The sequence below is a fragment of the Strongylocentrotus purpuratus genome, unplaced genomic scaffold, assembly GCF_000002235.5.
Source record: "Strongylocentrotus purpuratus isolate Spur 01 unplaced genomic scaffold, Spur_5.0 spur5_scaffold_4, whole genome shotgun sequence".
Lineage (NCBI taxonomy): Eukaryota > Metazoa > Echinodermata > Echinoidea > Camarodonta > Strongylocentrotidae > Strongylocentrotus > Strongylocentrotus purpuratus.
This window is the reverse complement of record NW_022145610.1, coordinates 31,215,997-31,235,488: the sequence shown is the minus strand read 5'-3', so window position 1 is coordinate 31,235,488 and position 19,492 is coordinate 31,215,997. Positions and strand designations below refer to the sequence as shown.

Sequence of the window (19,492 nt, the reverse complement as noted above, 5' to 3'; positions counted from 1 at the left end):
AAGCAGGATTTTCTGTGAGGATCAAGTGCGTGGGAAAGGGCTCCCAGATATAATAAGGTGTGTCTACGATCGCAAGTTGACCCATAACGACAACAATCACTCTTATCTGTGAATTGATTTGAAGAGGTCTTAAGGGGGGGGGGGGGGCGATCACTCAACCTAATACTCTTAACATTTTGGATTCCTTTCAATAGGCCATTTTCATAATGTAATCAAATTAGCGCCATGTTACAAATTATTTTTTTCACCTGTAATGAATGATTTTATTTCAATAGTCAGAATGCGAGTTGCATATCTTGTTGCTTGGTAGGACAAGCCGTTTATCATACCGAACAACAACAGGTGATATTGAATGAAATAATTTGTAACGAGGCACTCAATAAAGACATACGCATTTAATTTGATTACATTACGAAAATGGCCTATTCGCAGTGACCCGTTAACATGTAAAATGTGTGCGTTTGTGGGTGTGTGTGTGTGGGGGGGGGGGCGAGGCTCATTGCTGAATACCTCCTTGTTTCTTCCAGCAAAATAGAGGAGTAATTTTTAATTCATGAAAGCAGCTTTATGGTATGCCTTCATCATGCCGAATCTGAACACCCAAGATTGAAAAATATACACATGCAGATTTACAAAACAAAGTGTATATATTTTACATGTCTCTATCTTGACAAAACTGAAGTGCTTTTTATTTCACAGTGGCAGATCCAGGGGCACAGCTCCCCTGCAAAACAAATGTTACCTTTTACCTTCCATTACACTTTACATACAAAATAAAATAGGCCCCCTATTTATGCACCCCCCCCCCCCCTCCTCCTCCAATAATGGCGTGGTATAAGCAATATATTTATTTAAAAAACTGTTTTTGAAAGGCCATTCAGGGCAAATAACCACATTTTCCAGGATGCTTGCCCAAATTGAAGGTAAAATTCGTACAGTATAGCCCCAGTCCCATATAAAGCCGGACCAGCACGGACGAGCACGGACCACTCCGGACCATCCCGGACCATGGTCTGGGGTGATCCGGGATGGTCCGGGATGTTTTGTTCAAAAAAGTGTGATGCTTTTAAACTACAGTCCCATATACGTCCCGGACCGTCCCGGACCATCCCGGACTCCATCCGGGGTGATCCGGGATTCGGTCCGTGTTGACACCGTGTTGGCACCGGGGTGGTCCTGGATGGTCCTGGATGGTCCTGGGCGGTCAATAACTCACTCCCGGACTGCCACGGATCAACACGGACCGCCCCGGCGCCACTACGGATGACCCCGGACCCAGCACGGTGGCTACACGGATCACCCCGGATCAAACTATTGTCCCGGACCGTCCCGGACCACCCCGGCAGTTTTTGACCGTCAAAAACATCCGGGGTCGACTCCCGGACCGCCCAGGACCATCCAGGACCATCCAGGACCATCCAGGACCATCCAGGACCACCCCGGTGCCAACACGGTGTCAACACGGACCGAATCCCGGATCACCCCGGATGGGGTCCGGGATGGTCCGGGACGGTCCGGGACGTATATGGGACTGTAGCTTATATAATTCGTTCGCGAAGTATTCAAAAAGCACACGAGACATGTATGCATATTGCTCCGATTGTCTCATTTTCGCTCGCGTGAACATTGCCAGCACAAACCACTGACCTCTACCTCCTGAACGGATCATCGCCCATTCCCATTCACTATACGTTACGTACTAAAAGGCTGTATTGTCTGACCGTTCATGAATATTCATGTTTTTGCTAAAACTCGGCAAAATGTTTGCTTTTAGTAAATGGAAAAATTACGGTGGGGGTTGGATGAAATGGACATAATGAACATAGCAGAAGTGATAATTGATAATTCATGCTTCTAATCCTTCGTGTGCTTGACCTATAAACTTACCATCGCTTGGCAGACCGAGTCTTGCAAACTATTTTGAAAAATTACGGTGGGTGAACTTTCAAAAGTCAATGAGACATGAGGGCTCCAATGAAAGAGCTAGTGATAACGTACGTCGGGGTGGATGTGCTTTTCGTTTAAACAAAAAAAAATGAATTTTTAACGAACTTAAAAAAAAAAACGTCCATAGGCTAAGATGTTAGGCTGCTGACTCTGACGATAGGGGGCGTTGTGAAATGAGACTAAACGGAGCAATATGAAAATTATGATTGATTGGTCGACTCAGCAAAAATATGCACTTGGACACGAGATGGCAGCAAACACCCTGGCATCGTGTGTTCCATTAATATCTCTGCCTGTGCCGGGATGCGTTATTTTTTTCGGCGGCACAGGATTGGGGTTAGGTGCGTGTTGAGCCTATGGGAAATTTTAGGGTTAGGATTAGGGTAAATCAAGACCCCTTTTAAAAAAAAGGCCTAATCTGTGCCGCAGAAGAAAATAACGCTGTCGGGATGCATCGGGATTCGATTTATATTACTTCAATCTAAATTATTGATATCAAAATAACCAATAGTAGTCTAAATTATCAGCACATCAGGGTTTAAAAAAGAACATAAATATGTAAATAAATGCATGAATGGAAATGATTCTTTATCTCTCTGTCATATAAATGTATCCCTCTCTCTCTCTCTCTTCATTAACTTTTCTTATCAAATTATATTTTGGAACGAATGAAATACAAGAGTTTGATGCAAGATTATTCAAATATATACCAATAAAGTTCTATTTATTGAATTACAAGAGAATATGTGAAATGGAATGTATAAAAGTATATCAATTTGAAGTATATAAATATATTTTTTGTTTTACACAGAGATGATACATCACTATGTAATGATGTACTTGAATATACATACAATATGAGCACAAAAATTACACAGGTTTGAAAGACTGTTCACATTTTGTTTTCTCAATAACACAGTATTCTTTACACTTTCTTTGTTTCATAAAAGTACTATCATACCTTTGAACTATTTGTTCATTATCTACATTTATAGTTTCATAAGATTATTATCATACCTTTAACTACTTGTTCATGTTTTACAGCAGAAAAAAATTTGAACAGGAATAAATCTAAATTTAAATCACTTTCCTACATTGCTACAAAGGAAACTTAAATATTGCTCTCATAAGTGACATAGCAAAGGGTGGTTTTCATCCTCCTACAAGCAATAAAACCTGGGGGCCGTTTCTCGAAACCAACTCCATGACAGTCATATCTTTGTCGGCGACCTACGGAGATGTCATGAAGCGGATAAACCGTTTCATAAAGCCATGACAGACATGATATCGATATATCGCGATACTAGCAGCTCAAGAACATAGTCTTTGTCACGATCCATTTGATTTATCAAGAATAACCCAAAACAAGTTTTGGGGCTAAAATTGTTCAAAAAGAAATATATACATATAAATTCTCCTAAAATAAATAATAAATAGTGTCATTATCAAATGTAGATCACTAAACGATTTGCATATTTCTGTAAAGATTCTTAAATTGAAGAAAAACCGGTGAGTGTTTTTTTTTCGACAGTCGAATGAAAAGTTAGTTGAAGGATACCGTAATGTGATAGTTTATCAATACGTACTTTTTGTTTATTGTGACGAGGAATTTTAGGCAAAATGTCTTTTCTCAGCCAGTTTTTATTCTAGAGTCTCATAAATACTTGTTATATAATTGATTTGACATTGAAAATATAATTTGGAAGAAGTAATTAGAGAGGGAATAATAATGCACATAGGCTCCAAGGTATCACGGTATCCTAAGAAAAGACTATGGATCGACTACGGAAAACGGTGTGTAATATTCTTATCTATCTTATTTATATGTTATAGTTTAATGATTTGTGACTTAATGTTTATATTTAGCTTTTTAAAGTTTCTGTATAATTTGTATTCTCACTTTTGTACATTTGCATTTCGCATCCCAGAGAATTACGTACCGAACTCGTCTATATTTTTCTCAAAATGATAGTGAAACTAATCGTACATTTCGCGGCCCATGGAATGGCAACAAAATGACTTGTGATGGCGCTTTACAGCAATTAAAAAGATATGACGGGTTCGGAGCAGTGACAACTCGCTTGTCGCGGAAGTTGTCGCTCATCTTGGCAAAGACGGCTTCGTGAAACACTTAGCTGACAAGTTGCGTGACAGTGGCGAGATGTCGTTGATCTTGTAGTTATGATGGTTTCGAGAAACGGCCCCCCGGCCTCCACTATTTATGGACTTCCAAAGATACAAATTGATCCCATCGATAGCAGTTCTCTACAATATAGGGTCAGTGTCCCCCCCCCCCCCCAATCTTCCATAGTAATATTACAACCCCTCCCCCCCCCCCTTTCCCCTCCATTAACCGCAGCCAGGATACACCCTTTTGTTATCGTTAACTATTCCCCCTTCAAAACCTTTTGACAAAATTGCTTTTAACATATTCCTGAGATATCAACATAAAATTTGTTGGTGCACATTTATCTACCTCTATTTTATAATAAATTGCTTACATGTACACTGTGATGGATTCAACCTACTTGTTGAGCAATAAGGATTTGATATATTTGAACCATACAGTTACATATTACATAGTCCCAACATTATTTCTTTAGGCAATGAATACGAAAAGGGACTGAAACTACTTGAGCTGATTGTTTGTAATATATACATTTCAAGTATATAAATATATATTTTTTGATACATAGATGATACATTGACATGTAAAAAGGTACTGTAATAAACATACAATAAACAACAACAAAAATAGATTTGAAAGACTGATCACATTTTTGTTGTTGTCAATAACTGATTTTTTTGGGGGGTCAGTTTTGGCAATTGTCTTTGTCCAGTTTGTACAGTCATTACTTTCTGTCAATCTGAAGATATCAAAAATTCTTTCTGCATCTAATTTCCTCCATCCTCCCCTTCTCTCTTTCTCTCTTTCTCTCTTTCTCTCTCTCTCTCTCTCTCTCTCTCTCTATTTACCTCACCCTCTACTCTAGCTAACTCCTTCCCTCCCTTCCTCCCCCCCCCCCCTCTCTCTCTCTCTCTCATTTGCATCAATACCCCCGGTAAGATGATATTCTAGCAGCTCGCTACCAGGATATTGTAGGCAGCAAGGCGCCCGGATATAATCTTATCTAGAGCGTTTTTACATTTTTTATCTAAATGAATTTTTTACCAAGGTTAAGAATTATTTTTGCCCACTCGCTTGACAAAATATTAAAAACAGGATGAAATATCCTTTATATCCTCAAATATGTAAATAGAGGTGCCCGGATATATAATTTTGTATTTTATAAACCTTATAAAAAATTATTATATTTGCCACTACAGTTTTTGTTTTTGCTCGCTTGCTCACATAATATACAAACCCAGGTACCAGTAGTAAATGGTAAGGCAAGAGGCGTCTGGAAAACAAATCTGTGATGAATTTGGGATTAGGGCGACGCAAAACTTTTAAATTCCTAAAATGGTACCATGGTTTTATAAATAATGGAAACACACTGGTGAGAACCTCCATAAGCAGAGTACATGCCTAATGAACAGGAAGTATGAGCATTTCTATGTCCATAGTTGACGGTTATAGCCATGCATGGCCTAAATTTGGAATTTGGGCCATGATGTCTTAAAAAGCCTGAAAGGAAAATTACAGGACCAGAAACCAGGCAGTATCCTGAATACTGGCAATGAAATAATGTGCTCTCATCGCTTCCAGGATTCTCCTCTCCGCTGCTATAGCAGAACATGTTACGCATCATCTAGCACCAACCACCATCATCATCTATATCAAATGTCCTCGATCTCTTTCCTTAGGTCCCTTCAAAGATTTTCCTTTCTGCTGCTACAGCGGCATACCTCATGCAGCATCTAGCCAAAACTACCGTCATCATCTGTCTCCAATGTTCTTTCATCTATCTCTCTTTTCCCCTCCTCCTCCTCCTCATTTTCATCTGCTTTACTAGGCTTCTTCCTTTTCTCCGCTACAGCCATTGCTGCAGCCCCGGATGCAAACAGGGCCCCCTCAGATGAGAACACGCAAGTCTGTAGCTGCTCCAAATCACTCTGTAAACAGAACAACAAAAAAATCAATTTTTCTTAACAAAGGGCCTCTTACATCTAAAAAGTTGGACACAATTACATAGGAAAGTGCAATAAATAATGACTGTCCTCAATGACATGTATCTTAACACTAGATGGCAGCAAACAAAATGATGAGAAGCACTCTCATACGGTATATCATGAGCTAGTTTTGATTCATATACAGTAGGCTTGCGGGTGCACCATGTGAGAGAGAGGGAGGATTGAGCAGTCCTGAGAAGGACTCTCAGTAATCTTTCTTGAGGGTTTGTAGTCCTGAAAGGACTGTTGGTATAGTCTTGAAAAAGACTGTTGGTTATCTTTCTTAGCTAATAGTTCTAAGGAGAACTATAGCACTTGGAGAGGATGAGTGGCGGGAATGGCTCGACATTTCAAACAGGTTGACTATCCGTCATCAGTAGTTTTGATTCGTGTACCATTAAACTTGTTCGATAAGTGCTGTAATTTTCATTTCCTCTACTTACATGAAAGAAGTCAAATGGTTACTGTCGTAATCATGTAAAAGAACACATGAATGGTACTGATATTAATTCATCTTCCATCTAAAGTATCTTGGACATGACGGAAAACATGATTGCTACCATCATTTAATGCAGAATGTAAAATAATCATAAATAATTCTAGCAATTTTCTGTTTTCTAGCAGTTTTCTCTTGAATGCGTTTATGGAAAATACTTTGTTTTTTCAATTAGACTGAAACCTGCATGTTGAGGTCCTATACATTTTATACAAAAGGGGTCTTAAACAAAGAGGCAACAGGACCTCCCGGTACGATACTCTCAAAATACTCAAAACTTGCCCCTTTTTGCATCAAAGTTCAACTTTATCCTAGATTCTTACCTCAAGCGTCTTTGCACATTCCCCAGTCCTTACATCCCACACCTTGACCTGGATATCAATATCACAAAGAAGCAAAAGATTACTAATGATAGCTAATAATGGTGATAATAATAATAATAATAGTGTTAACTAATATAAAGCGCACACACCGTTCAGGGATGCTCATGATGCTAGCTCAGCAACAGTTCTCAATACAAGTAAGGTAAATGTTTATTTGATAATAGAGTTATACCATCAGAAACTCAAAACCAATTTTGCAACAATATTTGTATCACCCATTTTAATTTTTAATTTCAAATCTATACATACATGTATTAGATTGAGAAATGTCATGGTTTCTATTAGAGATCTATCTGTCACTGATAATTTTCTTGTGTTACAGTTATTCCCTCAATTATGAATAATTAATGAATGAAAAAAATGATGTTGCTTACATACAATTCACAGAGAAAGTTAAATTAAAAAACTAAAAAAATCATGACTTCCCAAAGACAAAAAGATTTGTCCAACTGCAAAATAAGATATTAATTTGTCTTCTGCTTTTACCACTTGTCCTCATCTACTCACCACTATGCCACTGTCATTACACTTTCTAACTTCCGCAATCAGCAAATTTTTAAAAAACTCGTAATTTCCAATGTTTAAATGGCATAATTATACACTGTCCACTCAACAAATTGTCATCAATATTGTGTGAGTAGTGAGTCTACAGACATTTCCCAATGATGAGTGCAACATGAAGGTACTGTACATCACCATGACTTCTTGAAAGTCAAGAAAGTTTTTTAACCGTTTCTTCATCAATTGCACTAGCTATCATGCTGATATTATTAAACTTTCTAACTTTCGATCGATGAATTGTCCAAGACTCATTATCTTAAAATGATTGAGATGTGCCTCACCATGTTCATCAGCTTGCAAAGTTCTCTAATTATTTTGGCATCACTTGCAGTGATTCAGTAAATTTTGGATGGTTATATGTGACCCGGCACCACAAAACCACCAAAAAGTTGCAAAAAATTATTTTCCTGATTTCATCTGATTATGAAAGAAGAAGTTCTCCTCATTAAAATGGTATATTACTTGTCCAAATTGAAGCTTCCTAACCCTTTCAATTTAGTGAATGAAAAGAGCTGGTGAGGGAGGTTACTGGTATTAAATTGTGAGAAAGAGAGCTTTAAAGTTTGGGGCTATTCAAGCATGCGGAGCAAGCAAACCACGGGGAAATCAATAGAAGGGTGAATCAAAAGGCCATAGCAACCACTATGAAGAGATTTTCAGATTAGGCTGAAATTTGGCCTGATGGTCAAACATAGTCTGTTCATTATGTTTCTGAGGTTTCAATGTGTGGACTTAAGTCTTTTAAAAGTTATTATGTTGTAAATGTATAGAGTTGTAATTGGACAGATTAAGTGAACTGCAACATAGTGCCGAGACACCTGCACTAGACAATGCCTATTCATGGTGGACCCGGAGTCTTTTTGTTCCCCCTTACATAACACTGCTTGTCACCTATCTTGTTTTGTATACATCTGGGCAATTATTTGTAACCACATTATGAACTTGCTTTATACTTAATTCCCATACTGTTTTCTTTCTCACAGGAGGTTCAAAGTATTTTTACTATGACTGCGTTGGTGCACCCCGGTACCATCCCACGGCTCTGCTCACGTACAAAACCTGGCATTGTAACGACGTTGTAGACTTTTTCGCAACTTGTCACTCTCAAATGTATAAAATATAATAATGTTCTTACTCTTGATCAACAAATTCTGGATATGTGATGTACAATCAAGCTACTCGAAGTCGTTAACGGAGAATATAAGACTAACGCAAATCTGGAACTCGGATGTGAAAGCGGATACAAACAAAATGGCGCGCCGCACTGATTGCTATAACGGACCAATCACAGCCCGCGTAGCACGACCCGTTAGCAACGACCGACCATTTCCGGACTACGATAATTTCGCTCGGGAAAAGTGATCAAATTTTGGAAGAGACCGAAGGCTGTGCGAAAAAAACTGGTCTAGAAAAACCGTTTAAAACACATCTTCTACTATGTTTTAGACTTCCAAATTTTGATACTAGGTACAGAAAAGACCACTCTTTCAGAAAATGCAAAAAAACAAAAATCTATTTTTTTCACCTAAATTGACATTTTAGCTGATTACGGAGAATCGCTGGTTGCGACTTTTTGTTGGTTTTGTGGTGCCAGGTCACATATGTGCATCATCCTGTTATTTTAAAGAGCATGAAAGTTTTTGAAAGTTTCATACCGTTTCGTCATCACTTGCACTGGCTACCATGTTGCTATCGTTTGAGAAGGCAAGCGCCCGGACCCAACCAGTATGCTCAGAGAGGACAGCTAGGCAACGAGAATCACGGGAACTCCACAACCGAACAGTCTTGTCCCACGAACCTGTCGCCTATGAAGAAACAAGTCATGAAACTCAGGATGAATTCATAACAGTTAGACTTTTCATGCGATAGTTGCATTTTCAGCATGTATCTTGAGTGTGCTTCAAGCAGTTTAATCACCCAAACTTACAACTGGTTTGAAAATAAATTTGAAAATAAAATCCTCTTTCAAATCTAGTTCTGCTAGGTTCATGAACTACATGTTGTGATCAATCAAACACAAATTGGCAACTCCATGACGTATCATGTGAGCTCAACTTCCATTTGCTCAGTACTAAAAAAAATCTAAAATTTTCATTTTCCCTCAAGAAAAATTTCAACCATACATGCACCCTAAATATAATAATTGCAAATATGTTTCTATACTCCCCCTGCAAGGAACAAATATATATTCCGTCATCAATAACGAAGAAAACATGATTTTATGGAATATTATGCACAAAGCAAATGAAGGAGAGCTCGTATGATAAGTCACAGAGTTGCCAATTTGTATTTGATTGATCACAACTTCAATAATTCATAACTTTCTTATTTTCATTCAGAATTTGCTCAAAATTTCACTCACTTGATTTTCTTATTATTCTGCCTCTATCGAAACAAACTTATTTTGGGGGTGGACTTTCCCTTTAATACTTTGGTATATTTCATATCAATTTTTTTGGATTAAAAAAAAAGGATGAAAGGAATAATAATCATCAAGCTAAAGCAAAGAGTAATGATATCCAAAGTCATTTGGAAGTGCATGAAGAGGTTATGTCTTAATGTGAAATGTGCTGTACAAGAATGGAATATTCGTATTATTAATACAAACTTGTTTCATCTTATTTGATGCCACGCTTAGGATTAATGCCATTGTAACCTGCTTAATAAAACTGGACTTTGCCATATCACACATTTTCAATACACCCCAACAAGAAGTTTCTCACATATTTGGTTCAGAGTCAAACTCTGAGCTTTAACTATTCCCTTCAATAATAAGCTCATATGGCTAAATCTCTCACCCCTCCTGTGTATTTCTTCATCCTGCTCAACTAACTTAGTAAAGGTACAAATCAATCATGCATCTTAAACTGCACATGTAGTTCCATATAAGGACAATGCAATTTTTTTGCAGTAGAAGCACTTGTAAAATAAGGCATTATGCATCAATCCCACACAGGAACCCCATGAACAATCTTTTTAAGCTTAAAATTAAAGCACTATTAGCATTTCAACCTTTCCTACATGATGGACACAAAATACTATTCATCTCTTGCAGAGGGACATTTGTTAATGGAGGTGGTCATCGCCCCATGCAAGAACAACCCCAAGATCATAATAGCGATGATATTGGTTCTCATATAGCGCTTGTATCTATCAGACTTGACACTCCTGGCGCTCCTGATTACAGGTATAATAATAATAATAATGGTGGCTTCTTATATAGCGCACATGTCCATCCCGTCGTGACGCTCCTGGCGCTGCCCCGATTATTACCCTGGCTTTGGCAAGGCGGCCATTACGCCACTCTAGAATTCCAAGGAATTAATTCCTACCAGGTACCCATTTATATCACCTAGGTGGAGAGTGGCAAATGTAGATCAATGTCTTGCCAAAGGACATTAGTGCAGCGGCGGGACTTGAACCGTGGACCTTGTGTTCGATCCACAGTCTGGTGACATATCCACTTTACCACAACACCTCTACTCTAAATGGAGGTGGAGGTGGTCAATGCTCCCATGCAAGAACAACCCTAAGATAACTTTCTTAGCCTTTGTACTCACCAGCATGCCAAGCTTGGAGAAGGCTACGGCATAGACGTTTCCTGTGTGACCTTTGAGTACCCTAACCTGGTCCATACCCGCCTGACGACAGAGCGCCCAGAGACGTACCGTGTGGTCCCACGACCCTGTTGCCTGGAGTAAAGAAAAGTTTTTGCAGACATATCATGAGATATACACAGCACTATATAAAAGCCTACAACTAACAAATATGACTTTATTTAAGATACATACAATGTAGCTCTACTTACTGATAAAATGTTTGTTTGTACGATAACATATTGTGAAATACAGCCCTCAGACAACTACCACCCTAGGAGAGCTTCCCAACCCCCCCCCCCCAAAAAAAAAAAAAAAAATAATAATAATAATAATAATAACTCCATTTGGCAACTTCTTTAGAATAACTACCACATACCACAATTTCAATTTTGACATATCGGCACTCATTTATCAATTTGGACTGTATTTTTGACACTATAATTTTGAATTATGTTATCTTTTGTTGAAATATATTCAAGGATGATCCTGTATATTTGGATTCTAATCCACCCAGGCAGATGACTGAAGCCTGCGTTGTGTGTTAACGTGCCCCTTCCCTTGTTCATAGATGCAGGTTATGTCAAGTGGAAAACACTCCATCCCTCAGATAGGACGTTAAATGGAGGCCCTGTGCAGAGAAGATTCACTACCTTTGCACGTTATGAACCCACTGCACTATTCGTATAAGAGTAGGGGGAAACCCCGGTGTAGTGGTCCACCTGCACACACCCCCAGTATAGTACGATAATACTCTGTAAAGAGGTCTGTTCTCAAAAGGAAGAAGAAGAATAAATAGGAATCTGAATTTAAATTAACAACAGTGATTACCCCCCCCCCCCACCCCCATCGAACTAACCCGCCAGGAAGATCACTGCTCTCTTATTCCCTGTATTTATGGAGGCCTACACCTATAACAATGACTCCCTGCACCTATAGATTGAACAATTTACAAGATGTGCCCCTCTGAGAGTAGGTGTGGCATTTGGGGGTAGTTACAGGGGGGAAGGGGGGGGGGGGTTTCTAGCTTCTAGATGTGATGGGTCTTTAAAAAAAATCTTATCCTACCCACACTTACCAGCAAACGATCGTTGGCGCTAAAGGCACAGCACTGCACCAAGTTCTTATGTCCAGTCAGAATGTTTCGGGGTGTTCCAGTCTGTTCGGGGATAAATTGTTTTTAAAAAATCTAAATCAAAACTTGCCCAGTTAAAACATATATATAATGAGAAGCTGTGCATAGAAAATTAAATTGCTCATGACATCAATGTTTTGGAATACTAACAAGGATTACAGCCACTCCTTCATACCAGGTATCTTGGTATTGGTGGATTTCATTCACTGGCTTTTACTTCTTTTTTATTTGGGGGGGGGGGGTTAAAAATTATGATTACCCATAGCCTAGTACTAAGGCTCTGAGTTTCAGATTTTCAGTGGAAAAATTGAAGTTTTTCTCCAGGATGACCAGACATTGCTCCAGCGAGATTTGCTCCAGCGTCTATTTCATCAGATATGGGGTTAGGGTTAGTTAGGGTCTGGTACATGGGTTTGGGTCAAGGACTGGTATTGCGGTTCATTCACTTGACCCTCAATCTAAGGCATGAGGGTTCAAATCCCAGCCTGACACTATCGTCTATTGGCAAGATTTATTGATGCCTACCAATTGCTCGGTTAATAATTATTGCAGACAGGGCCCGTCGAAAGAGCATTATGAATACTGATGTGCATGCAGGCAACCCCTGAGTGAAGAAGCTAGCAGACTCATCAATTATCAATTATTTTTTGTAGGGAATTGCGGGTGAAGCAATTGCTGCCAGAGCATTTACTGCCCTAGCAGCGGACCTACCTACCTCTAGGTTCCACACGATAGCAGTGGAATCCCAGGATCCTGAGCAAAGCAGCTTGCCATCGTTAGAAAACCCCACCGTCTCAACAGCCCTTGAATGGCCTGCATGCAGGAGAAATTGAAGCACAAGAAGTTGAAGTTGAAGTTTATTTGTTCCACATTTACTTCAAAAAACAATTTACATTTTTTTTTTTTTAATACAAGCGTATATAAGCGTAGATTACACCAGGAAAAATCAAAGATTTCAAATCAAGTATAATGTACGGAAAATAGGTACGATGTTTAAAAATATATAGATATGACAGGCAAGGTAAAACAATGTAAAATGTGAGGAGCCTAAATGATAAATCATAGCTTGTATGTGAATAGGTTCCTGTACTGAGTAACACAATATAGTAGGTGTGAATTTAAAAGGTATAGGAAGCGAGGGAGTTACCAAACCCATAGCAGCTGATAGTGAGCTTTTTATTGACATTTAATTTTAATGTTTTGATCCGGAATGCATGCTCTTACTCTTACCAGACCATCTGTATTATGAATTACTGTTACATTTCAAGACTAATTTCAGATGAAAACATGTATCCATATTTTAGAAACCAGAGGTCACTAATTTACTATTAAAAAACCCCTTCGTTATTTGATTTTGTGGACTTTAATGCTTTATTTAACCACCTTTTGGGATTTCAAATGCTTTTATTGAGCCCATTCACACACAATAATTGTAATTCAAACCTTAGTTGTAACTTTTAAAAAAGATCATGGACATTTACAATAGCAATCTGAACTATGATCTGAATATGACTAATCCTTGAGATTAATTTGACTATGCACGAAAACAGTGTGCCATTCTGATCACAGTTCAAAACTAAATGTTGAATCCTTATATTTGCTGAGGTGTGAAGGACCCTTCAATTTGGATCTATGGCCTACGTGTATAATTGGAATAAGGGTAGTTTATGGAAATGCTTAGCACAAAGACACGTCCGAAACGCAACAGAGTGAAGTTTGTTAATTCAAAAGTTCTTTTTCTGTGATATCTGAATGAAAGTTTAGCTAGCATTAACCCTCATTGAGACGCTAAATACCTCTATCGGCTCCATATCTTAAGTACGATGTGGTTCTTTCTCTGTGTCACAACTGCTTTCAATTAAAAAAAATGCATTTTGCACTCCAGACACTTCTGTTTGTGCCACCATATTTCACTAAGCTATCTAATTGGGTATTAATGGCTTTAGTTACCAAAGGTTACTAGAGCACTGATGCAGTCCAACAAGCAAGGATAAAACCTCTGTTTTGAATACTTTCCTCCAACACAATATTCTATCCAGTTGTTATAGAAAACAGTTCTATTAAGATATTAAGGGCTGAAAGTTCATGGTTAACTCACTTAACTGGGTGTCACTGAAAAGAAATTATTTTTCCTATTGAATTTGTCAAGCTACACGTTATCAGACTATATTTTTAGGTGAAATAAGAGATTTTCCATAAGCTCTATTCCTAGTTTGACTTTAAAGCTTATCTGCCGTAGTTTACAGGAGGGATTAGAGTGCCCTGCAAGGTCACTGGACAGGTGGTTATCTTATCAACTCAGCTCTCAGTTAACATAAGAAAAAGAGGATCATGGGGGACCAATGGTCACCGATTAGGCATGGTTTGTTATATAGAGGGCGCAAGTAGCTACCAGTAGTGCAGTGGGCCTTTAAATAAAACAAATGAGAAAGAGAACCAAAAGGACTGAAACTGAATATACATGTAATAATAATATACACGTTTTGGAATCATAATAAAGGGCTCTATTTTTCTCCTTTTATGAATTAAAATTCTGCTAAAGAAGGCATGGTTCAATAGGTACAAGCACTTGAAAATTGTTCTTACTTCAAGTCTCAGAAAATTGTCTATGTATTAAATTCATCACCAAAGTATAGGTCTGACCTACCTGTGAGTTTGTAGATGATTTCTGAATTTCTTGTTCTCCACACGATAACTGTTCGGTCGTAAGAAGCGCTAGCAATGAAGCAACTATCAGGAGACACTGCTACTCCTTTTATTGCACCTGTGAATGGGTTTTGATTAAAAATACTTATACCGATGATTACAATAATAATTATGGTAATATTAATGATAAAGATAATGATAAAGATAATGATAAAGATACCGGTAATGATAATACTATCAATGATAATAATATTAAAGATAATAATATTACTAATAATGATAACATTAATAATAATAACAATAATTATCATTAATGATAATAATATTAATAATAATAATAATATTACATATATTAATAATAATAATAATAATAATAATAATAATATTTTCAATGATAATAATATTAATAATAATGATAATAATAATAATAATTCAATACTTATACTACTACTACTACTACTACTACTGCTACTACTACTAATGATAATAGTATTAATAGCAAACCTGGAGTACAGGGGTGTATTCCGTTTACAAATTGGTGTGTGGCATATGCTTTGACAGTGATTGATCACACAGTGAAATCGTTTTCTAAACTTTTGCGATGTGAATTCAGTGCTTTTTCTTTGGAACAGTTTTCAGAATTTTATGTTACAGAATGATTTTAGGAAGTCCCTGACTTGGCAGTGTACAGGTATGATACATGTATCAAAAAGATATCAAAGAATAGTTCTGCTTTGGTGGATAAATCAATAAGAAAACAGGAAGGAGTCCAAATAAAAAAGAAATAACACATGTACATAAAAAAAAACCCTAAGCTAATACGCTTTGATATGACTCTATGAATTACTGTATATGTCGGTTAACTTAATCATAAGCTGTGATATATCTGGGGCTGTGACAGGAAAATAATGTTATTTTTTCTGTTAGAGAAAACAATGTTATTCAGTCTCAAAACAAACTTAAATTGCAGGGACTACCGGTAACATTTATATCTGGTGCTTGAAGAAGAAGTCTTTTTTCACTACAAGAACGCAGCCAGATATTAACTTGTCCTGATTTTGATTTTTGTTTGTAACATAAGAGATAACATCGTTTAAAGCCCCACTGCACTACTTATAGCTACTTGCGCCCTCTATATAGCAAACAATGCCTAATTGGTGATCATTGTTCCCCCATGCATGATCCCCTTTTTCTTATGTTAATTGAGAGCTTGTTTGATGAGATAACCACCTGTCAGTGACCATGCAGGGAGGTCTAATCCCTCCTGGCCAAACTAGTACAGTGTGGCTTTAAAGAATATAACCCTTGGACCCTTTTATATCCCTCTGTTTTACCTGTGTGCCCGAAAAATCTGCAAACCAGGATGTTTTTAGGTCTGTTCCAGACGCGCACCCTACTATCATCTGATCCAGTCACCATCATCTCCAGATCCCGGGAGAAAGCTACACAATTGATCTGCAAAAACAATGTTTGGAAAGAGATACAGTTGAACCTGATGAATGGAAACAGGAAAACTGGCTACCGTACTACACATGTGGCCTTTCTATACAGGTCATAGACCCTACAACACCTATTCGTCCTATTGATCTGCAAAAACAATGTTTGGAAAGAGATACAGTCGAACCTGTATATAAAGGCCCCCTGATGAATGGAAACAGGAAAACCGGCTACTACACAGGTGGCCTTTCTATACAGGTCATAAAACACCTATTCTTCCTATTGATCTGCTAAAACAATGTTTGGAAAGAGATGCATTCAAACCTGTATATAAAGGCCACCTGATGAATGGAAACAAGAAAGCTGGCCCCTGTAGACAGGTGACCTTTCTATACAGGTCATACAACACACATTTCTTCCCATTAAAGGAGAAGCAACATCGGTGGCTACAATAGACAGGTGAGATGGAGTTACCCTGCATTTTCTTCATATTCCTTTACTGTTTACTTATAGAGTGGCAGGTGATGTTTTTTGGAGTTTGATTTATGTATTCTAGATATATACACAAATTATTTTTTCTGGTAATTGGTACGCTTAAATCTATTTCATGTATAAATAAATGTAAAGTGAGGGGTGAGAAAAGAGTATCTATGCATATTAAACAAATGCCCCTTCCAGTCGTTCAGATAAGAAGCGGTAAAATTAATGTATGGCAGTTGTTTTTACTAGGTGTAAATAAATGGTAACATGTGCGCAACAAAGGACTTGTGCAGATTCCCTTCAATCTTGTATTATGAGATATGGAGATGTGATGCATATTACACTCGATGTCATCATTTTTTTTGGTAATCACTGCAGTTTTGCCGCGTCATATCTGAACACATGCAGTGGCGTAATGAGCAAAAACGTTTGAGGGGGGCATCACCCCCAGGAGGCTAAAGTATTTATGACCAGATAGAGTGTAGCGTAAGTTGGCGTGGGGTCGGGGGGCAAAGCCCCTGGAAGCTCAGGGGGTTTGGGCATATTACGGTCAGATTAGCATATTTGATATCTTATTCATGACTCTGGCAGGTCACTAATTGGCGTGGGGTCCAGGGGGCTGAGGCCGCTGAAACTCAGGGATTCGAGGCATTTTATAATGGTCAGATAGCATCCAGGGGCCAGTATGCCAATGTCTGACCCTAGTGTCTGAACATGTAGAGTATTGTGTGTTTGATTTGGTTTTTGATTTGGTAATTCACTGCATCACACAAAGCTGGCTAGTATAGAGAGATAAGCACTCAGGGGCCCGCCTTAGGCCACCTAGTTGGGTCGAGGGAGCAGAGCCCCCGGAAGCTCATGGGTTTTAGGTATTTAATTACAATCAGATGAGCATATTTTGATACCTTATTTGTGACACTGCATGGCAGGACACTAATTGACATGAGGTGAGGGGTGCGGAGCCCCGAGAAGCCCAGGGGTTTTAGGCATTCAATTACGGTCAGACAGCATCCAGGGGCCAGTATGCCAGTGTCTGACCCTAGTGTCTGAACATGTAGAGTATTGTGTGTTTGATTTGGTTTTTGATTTGGTAATTCACTGCATCACACAAAGCTGGCTAGTATAGAGATATCCTTGCTTTGAGGCTCATCAAAGCAAACTAATCAAAGGTCAAAGGCTTTAACTACTATGCCTGTAGCCATAGATACAATTAACAAATCAAATTTCTGCAGGATGAACAAGCCTTAAAACCTGACCTTACTCTTATGATTGTTCTCTCATGCAGTTATTTCTTCATAAATTTAAGGCAAAGAAAATGAATAGCATTGACCATTGACACGAATAGTTTGGCCCACAATGCTTGTTACACTGTAGTGCGACCTGGAATACAATTGGCTGTTTTGGACTTTTTATAAAAATTAAAATTAAAAGAAATTAGCTCTATATATCTGTTACACCCTTTGCAAGCTGCGCACAACTACCTCAGTCTCTCAAACTTGATGGTATCAGGTTCACTTCTTACTCAAAGAATTCTAAATTGCTGTGAAACTTCCGTCATCATTCATCAGGCAAGATGCAGCGTGTTCTTGTAATCTTGATCATTTCTATGATTCTTGTGGCTAATGTTCTGGATGGAGCAGGTAAGATTTTAATCATTCAAAACATTTCTAATTATTGTTATTTAGATACAGTCATCAAATCCACTGAGAATTACCAAAATCTTGGACTTTTAATATAATCTTCAATTTACATACATGTCTTCAAAGATCATCCTTAGGCAGGAGTTTCTTGGCCTTCTTTTCCTAATATGCTTTCATTCGAAGTATCCTTGTAACAAAAGTAAAAGCAAAAGGTTTCAACCAGTGTTGAACTTGGGGCCCAAACCCTCAAGGCCAAGACTTGAAACCACAAGGCCAAGACCAAGGCATAAATGAACAAAACATGGGGATATATAATCATACTGGAACATACAAAGAAGGATTTTCATACACATATTCTTGCTCAGTCGGTGCTTACGTCTCAGGACAAGATGTTTGGCCCACATACAAATGGGTACGTGTCAATGATGGGATAATAATAATAGGAAGAGCAGTATTAATAATGTGGCTTACGTGGGTCAAGCCCAGTTGTTATTGATTCTTCATGATTTGTATAATCTCTTTTACTTCATCGGTACTTCACTTTCTAGAGGGTCAGGAAAGTCGTCGTCGCCGTCGCCGTCGTCGTGGTGATGCAGGACTCAAGAGAGAAACCACAGACGTGCCTGAGGTAAGATCACATTTACTCATTTATCTCAATATCAGCTGCATGCAATGTAGCTACAAGGGGAAGCCAGGTGAAATGGGCACATCCCTCCCAATTGAGTGGTGAAAAAAAAATAATAATGCTAGAAAAGAAAGAAGGGGCAATTTAAAGCAGAAATGGATGAGAAATGAAGATGCCTAGACCAGCACACTCCCCCTAATCAGTAAAGTCATAAATATATATTTCAATTTCCATGTAAGACCAGTGTGCCCTCCCCCCCCCCCCCATACAGTTTAGCTGTACGATAAGCTGCCATCGGGATTATTTTTTACAAGGTACAGGGTTCCAGGTCCCCCTTAATGGTTGGACCTCCGGCCATGCTACGTACACAACTTTGCAATGTATTCATTTTATTACCACCTTCTGTAATATCAAAAGAAAATGAAAATGAGTG

The 19,492-nt window shown here is 38.3% G+C and overlaps 1 protein-coding gene across 1 annotated transcript in view; it reads right to left on the bottom strand.

Annotated features, from left to right (window-relative positions):
- Positions 1-4,996: 4,996 nt before the first annotated feature.
- Positions 4,997-19,492, bottom strand: part of LOC100892811 (WD repeat-containing protein 38) — a 43,248-nt gene continuing 28,752 nt past the window's right edge. Inside the window, exons 3-10 of the mRNA XM_030997520.1 lie at positions 16,212-16,332; positions 14,879-14,995; positions 12,947-13,044; positions 12,175-12,255; positions 11,061-11,192; positions 9,156-9,305; positions 6,880-6,927; positions 4,997-6,003 (exon numbers count right to left, since the gene is read on the bottom strand). Of these exons, the coding sequence (XP_030853380.1) occupies positions 5,809-6,003; positions 6,880-6,927; positions 9,156-9,305; positions 11,061-11,192; positions 12,175-12,255; positions 12,947-13,044; positions 14,879-14,995; positions 16,212-16,332 (942 nt within the window). The 3' untranslated portion in view covers positions 4,997-5,808. The remainder of the gene's footprint in view (positions 6,004-6,879; positions 6,928-9,155; positions 9,306-11,060; positions 11,193-12,174; positions 12,256-12,946; positions 13,045-14,878; positions 14,996-16,211; positions 16,333-19,492) is intronic.